Consider the following 6,000-nt stretch of genomic DNA (forward strand, 5'->3'; position numbering starts at 1 on the left):
CTTTTCTTCACTCGTGTATGTTAGTGTGAAGGACCGAAGCATGCCAAGTGACTAGAATAGTGCGATCGGACAGGACTTGGTTGGAGTTGATGCCGTCGATAATTCGAAGGAAGTGCGGCATGTCTTGAACAAAAGATGGCACGCTGGTGAGGATGTTTGAGAGTTGGTGATCTTAAAAATTTAGATACTGCCTCGGTAGGCGTGTCGTTACTAGACACAATAGGCCGACTCGGGATTTATGCTGTAAATATTTCTTCGACGGGAACATCATATATTTTAGGAAGAAGATGAAAGCGGCCTGCTTCTTTGCTTTCGGGCATCATGAAGTGATATTGAGATTGCGTGATTAGTTCCTTTGACAACGGCTCCGTTATTGTGCTTAGCACAGTATTGGTGTAGTCTGAAGTTGGTGTCAAGTTTTCTGTAATGGGTGTGTCTGCTCAGTTCTTTGGAGGCCTCCTTCTTGTACTTTTCTATACGCCAGACTACGATACGGGCGCCTTTGTCTGCTGGTTTTATTACGATGTCATTTCTTTCCTCGATTTCTTTAAGGATTTGGTGCTGAGCGGGGGACAAATTTTTGCGTTTCTGGTAATGCCGCGCTGACTTTAGAATTTCCATTTAGGTTAGCTTTATGTAAATATCCAGGTCTGGTCACTGTTCGGCTTCCGGTGTCCTCGTGCTATGTGGTATAAGAGAGTCTCTACGTTGCTTTTCTACGTCTGGCCTATCGAAAAAAGAACTCCTTGATGCGCATGCGTCTTGAAAATTCTTTTATATCTTTGTGGACTTCATATTCGGTTACTGCGTTGTTCGTGGGACAAAACGTTAGACTACGTTTCAGGAGATCGACTTCATCGGGGCTTAGACTCTGGGATATGTCTACCACGTTGCTGCAGTGCTCTGGATGTTCGCCATTTTGATGAACTTAAACTCTACATCTTACAGTAAAATTTCCGTTCGTAACAAGAAAGAAAATACAGCGAATCATACCTTGTTCATAAGTTCAAGATATTGCAACCAACACACATAAACGCTTCAAAGGGGGCTTTAGAATGCATGCGCTAGACTAAATTTCAAGCTATAGGCAACAACACTTAGTTCGGTTGCTTAGTCTTCTTTATTTCCTTCCTTTCTTTATTTAGTTAGTCCATTTCAGTTTTTTTATATTTTTTTTCACGAGAGCCGGTTTCTACGCTCCTTCTATTATCTCTTTCAGACACGATGGCCACCTGCGAAACTGGTAATAGAGGGGTGCTCTGCACGTCATTCACGCGCCGGCTTACACGCGGCTGTTGACACGTGGCTTGCAGACGGCCGTGTCACCGGCCTTCGGCAAAGCACTCCTTTATTCTCTATACTACACCCCCCTCGCCCCCTCGCCCCTAACACACCATCGCTCGTTGCCGCACCCGGCCGCCTTACGCCCTCTCCCCTTTAGTAGAACCCTACCTATATATATACTGTGGTGAGGGAAGCACATGTCACCTTGAAAAAGGGAAGTCCACATGTCGAAACGTTCGCTCGCCCTTTCAGCTTCTTCTCGTTTTGCTCATCGTCTTTAATAGCATGTAATATTGTGAACCTAATTTTGTTTGTATCTGTATTTAGTTGGTTGGCATTTACGCATTCTGTTAAATACTGCACGCATGCCTTTGCAGAAGCTATGAGGGGAGGTAACGAAAAAATAAACTGATGTGTCATCTCAATAGAACACTATATCAGGTGTCTGGCAGAAAATAATAATAACAACATGATAAATAACAAGCAATATAGGCTCCAAGATTCATGATTGGGGTACGCCATATTTAATAAACTATAGATCCGCCTTCACATCATTAGTTCGAACAAACTGACTTCGGTTAGATAAATTACCTTAAATCAGGCTAAGCGTGGTGTCCCTTACTTCTTACTGCGGCAACTTCGTTCATGTTTGACAGAATCAAATGCTTTCTGAAAATAAGTATAAAAGTGGTTCATGATGAATGCTCCCCAGTTTCGATAGATCCTCAAAGGGTTGGTAAAGGAATAATGCAAAATGTCATTAGACAGGTATTATAACAATTGATTTTGCGTGCTGAGAAGTAACAGGGTAAAAATAGAATACTTGCACTACGAGTCTTCTATTAAAACTTCTATTCCACTTTTATCAGTGAGTGAGGCTCACCTTTGTATTCAGGAAACATAGAAGGGCAGAACTGTCTGATATTGACAGCCGTATTTATTTTTACTCATTCTCTGTTTATTTTACAGGAGGAAGCTGGTAAACTACGTTGGCTGGTACTTTGCTCGAGAGGTTGCGGACGTAATGACTTCGGAGGTGCGGCATTATCTTAACGGCTTTCTTGGCACAGTGTCCAAACCTCGAATCCAAGTAGCTCTGAACGAAGATCACTGTATCGACAAGCTCATTGGATATCACGGTGTGATGGAAGCTGGCGTGGCACATCTGTACCTACTGCGCTACTTCGGTCAAACAGCCATCAACGAAGTAAGAAACCAGAGACGTGTAGGTTTAGTTTGGAACCAAATAAGAAGGATATTTTACTGATTACTCAATATTATTGCAAGAGCACTGCCATCGGTAACAGAGGCAAAATGTATGCGAAAAAATTTGTTTTCCAGCAGCTTTAGACCCTGCTACAGGAATCATAGCTTGCTAGAATGGTGGGAACTACTGCAGTGGTTCATGCTTGCATTGGTCTTTAGTGTTTTAAACAAATAACTTAAAACATACCATTGTCTGCAAAACCGGTGAAAAACTAAGCATGGAAATGCAACCATCAAAAGTGAAGTTCCGCTGTTCGATAGCATGAAAAAACGGGAGACTGCCTAAAACGTCGATTTAACCTTACGTCAAACCTAGAATAAGATATTACATGCGCTGCAGGCATATCTAACCTTAGCAAATATCAATAAAGCTTCAGTGTATTTGACGTGTTACACGCGAACCAAAATTTTGTGAGGAGAATGGTGGTGTGGGCTTTGTACTTTGTACGAAAGCTCGCTTTCGTAAGCACATTCGTCAGTTAGTTATTCCAGGATCTTGGCTGTTGGTTCGCAAATTGCTGCTTTGGCGCAGTAAAATCGAGTGCAAAGCTTCGTAATTCTGGCTGTGTGTTAAAGTTATCTGAACATACAGCGCGCACGACTTAAGCATGACTTAATCTAGCATACGCACCGCAGGGAAAATGCAGCTATCACTTGCCTGTTTCGGCAAATGGAATTTAGGATGTTTCTACGCCTGGTTAAATATCTTTGTTCAAAATTTCGTAATATCTGACGGTGTTGTTTTATCTCATAGTTGCTTATCATGTTTTTTTCCCTCGCACAGGCGTCTGCAGTAGCACGCCACCTTAATTCATCATTCTACAGCTTTGTCCGCATGAATTCATGGATGGATAAGGAGACACAGGAGAAGTCGCTGCAGTGGGTAATGACATGGCTTTAAATTCTACATCTTCTCGTATTTGAGAAAAAGAACTTTTTGTTGTTAGGGCAAACCATAGTTTTATAAATGGCATCATTGTGAGCCTCCATAAGGCAAACGTGATTTTTGAATACTGCGTAGTTGTTAAGTACGCGTGTAGGTTATCACAACTTAGCAATAATATTTGACGAAATTTATTTATTAGAACAATTAGTAAAAAAGTGAATTTGATTTCATATTACAATGTGGCCACGAGCGTTAACTTCGAAATTAAACGGTGACTTCGCATTGGCAGATTCATTATACTAGAATTCGTAGAAAATTGTTTCGATATCATTAAGGTTGTCAAAGCAGTCAAGCATTCGTTTATCGCTGATTCTTGAGTACCAAGGGATAACGAGCTAATAGCTAGGGCGCTGAATGGGCAGAATTTTCCAGCCCGGGTCGGGCCTTGATCAGCTATGTGGACGCCGGCCCGGGCCCATGGATCTAAGCACAGGCCCGGTGCGAGTCTGTGGTTTCAAGCCCAGGCCTATCTCAGGCCCGCCCCCGCATGACCAGGGCCAGCCTCGGCTCACGACAGTACCAGCAGGTCCAGCCTGGGCCAAGGTTAGGCTCACGGGAGTAACTTAGTGTGGCCTAACTGCCTTCAAACTTTTGTTGCTTAGCTGACGCATGCCAAAACATTGCAATAAAATCATAACGGCAATAAAACAGTGGAAAATATATGTCCTGGAGTGGAAGTTTACAGCTAACCTCTATGGTACGAGATGAGGCGGACAGAAGAGTGAGAAAACTGTCAAAGTTTGTGAGTGCTGTATTCGGCTTGAGTACATATGTGAGTACTCGCTCGCTGTCAGGTAAGCAGTGTGATGCCCACCACGTGTTCGTACAGAACACCAGTGCTTCCGTAGTGACGCGTACGCGAGAAGCAAACACGCTTTAATTACAATGATGAGTTAAGCATTGAGATTTCGCCCTACTGTGGACGAAATCTCGATGTGGGTTGCTAGCGAAAGTAAAACGTTGGAAATGTCGGCTTTAGGGGATTGGATTTGATATATTCGTTTCCCCTTCTTCACTGAAAAACTGGCTACTTCTACGCTAGATGCGCAACGTTTCGGAGTAATTACGTAGAATCGAAGTCGTAAGAGGGCAAGATTATGTGGAATGCTGTAAGGGCACAGTCCACCGAAGGGAGAGCTGTAGGTGCCCTGCACAATCCGAAAACCAAGGCAGGAATAATGACGTCTTTAGCCTCACTTTCATTTTGATTATCTATGTCCGGGCACCTATGCTTGTACAGGACGAAGGAACTGGGAACAATACTACGGATGACAATCCCTACTTGACTGTACCACCGAGGAGCATGGCTTGCCACAGGAGTTCCGAGTCCCAATTAGATTGACGTTATGCAATGCGTGTTGCAAGACTTGCGAGATGTTTCAGGATGGTACAGAACACCCAGTGCCCAGTCGTCTTGCACAATGTGCCGGAAATGTTATTTATGTACTGACCCCGCGATCTTACTAATATCTAACCAATTGTCAGTTATCTTTAATGTGAAGAATAGGATTAGATACAAAAGTTAGAGATAAGAAAAGCGCATTCAGCGTTGTCACGCACTCCATTTTAGCGAAACACGTGAAAATTGTTACTGCTGCAGTAATGCTACAAATGGCATGGCTGCATTCACCTTCAGACCTGGTTAGACGGTGCACATTTTGATACCACTTAATGGTAATAAGCTGGATGATGCGTTGTCTGCAAGTACAAGGATATCCAATTGGTTCAACACTTTCTGATTTCCGGTAAAGTTTGTTTCAGCAGCCATACAACCATTACTAAAGTAGTATGTGTATGAAAGAAAAAATAAAATATTTTAAACAGTGACTCACGGGACCCAAATATGAATCCTAACACCTGATTGTAAGGCGCCACGTGGGGAGTACCGCTTCATGTGTTCGAACTTTGTGGCTGCTCGAGTTTTGCGAAGAAGTTTTTTTTAGAGGTAAGTTAGCAAGTGTGTCTTGGCGACCTTTTATGAATATAACGATGAGGGTGGGTCAATCTGCCGGAATTGACCGGAGGGGAAAGTTGTTCCGGAGGCCAATTTCCTTAAGATTATCTTTTTCATATCTACTTAAAGACGCCTAGCACGTCATTTGAGCGGTGGGAGGTGCAGCTGAGCGGCGATACCCTGGCGGGACAACAAGCTCTTGTCCAGCAAGTACGTCGAGCAGCCATGGCCAGTGGAGTCCTGGAATGAGGACACCACCCACTCGACCTTGAAATCAACGACCTCGATGGTCCAAATAAATGTTTTCTCTCTCCTTCTTTTCCTATCCAACCTATTGGTGCATAAATATACTTCTCAATGAGTTAGAAAATTCCGGTAATAGCAGGAGAACTGCATGGCGAGAGGCGATCACGAAGGCCAAAAAGAACAGAGGTTGAAATGAATCTTTAAAAAGCACGCCAGTTGTGTACTTTTATTGTCTCAATTGTGCTTAGCGGTTCATCATTCTTTGTGCACTCAACTTGCTTATGAAATTTGTTCCGTAGTCGGC

At 43.2% G+C, this 6,000-nt stretch overlaps 1 protein-coding gene across 1 annotated transcript in view; it reads left to right on the forward strand.

The window, feature by feature from the left end:
- The window catches only part of LOC126543742 (neprilysin-11-like), a 66,014-nt gene extending 60,247 nt beyond the window's left edge, over window positions 1-5,767 (forward strand). The window contains exons 10-12 of the mRNA XM_072285119.1: window positions 2,254-2,491; window positions 3,335-3,433; window positions 5,580-5,767. Coding sequence (XP_072141220.1) covers window positions 2,254-2,491; window positions 3,335-3,433; window positions 5,580-5,699 — 457 coding nt within the window. The 3' untranslated portion in view covers window positions 5,700-5,767. The remainder of the gene's footprint in view (window positions 1-2,253; window positions 2,492-3,334; window positions 3,434-5,579) is intronic.
- Window positions 5,768-6,000: the final 233 nt, after the last annotated feature.

Source organism: Dermacentor andersoni, chromosome 10 (assembly GCF_023375885.2).
Source record: "Dermacentor andersoni chromosome 10, qqDerAnde1_hic_scaffold, whole genome shotgun sequence".
Classification (NCBI taxonomy): Eukaryota; Metazoa; Arthropoda; class Arachnida; order Ixodida; family Ixodidae; genus Dermacentor; species Dermacentor andersoni.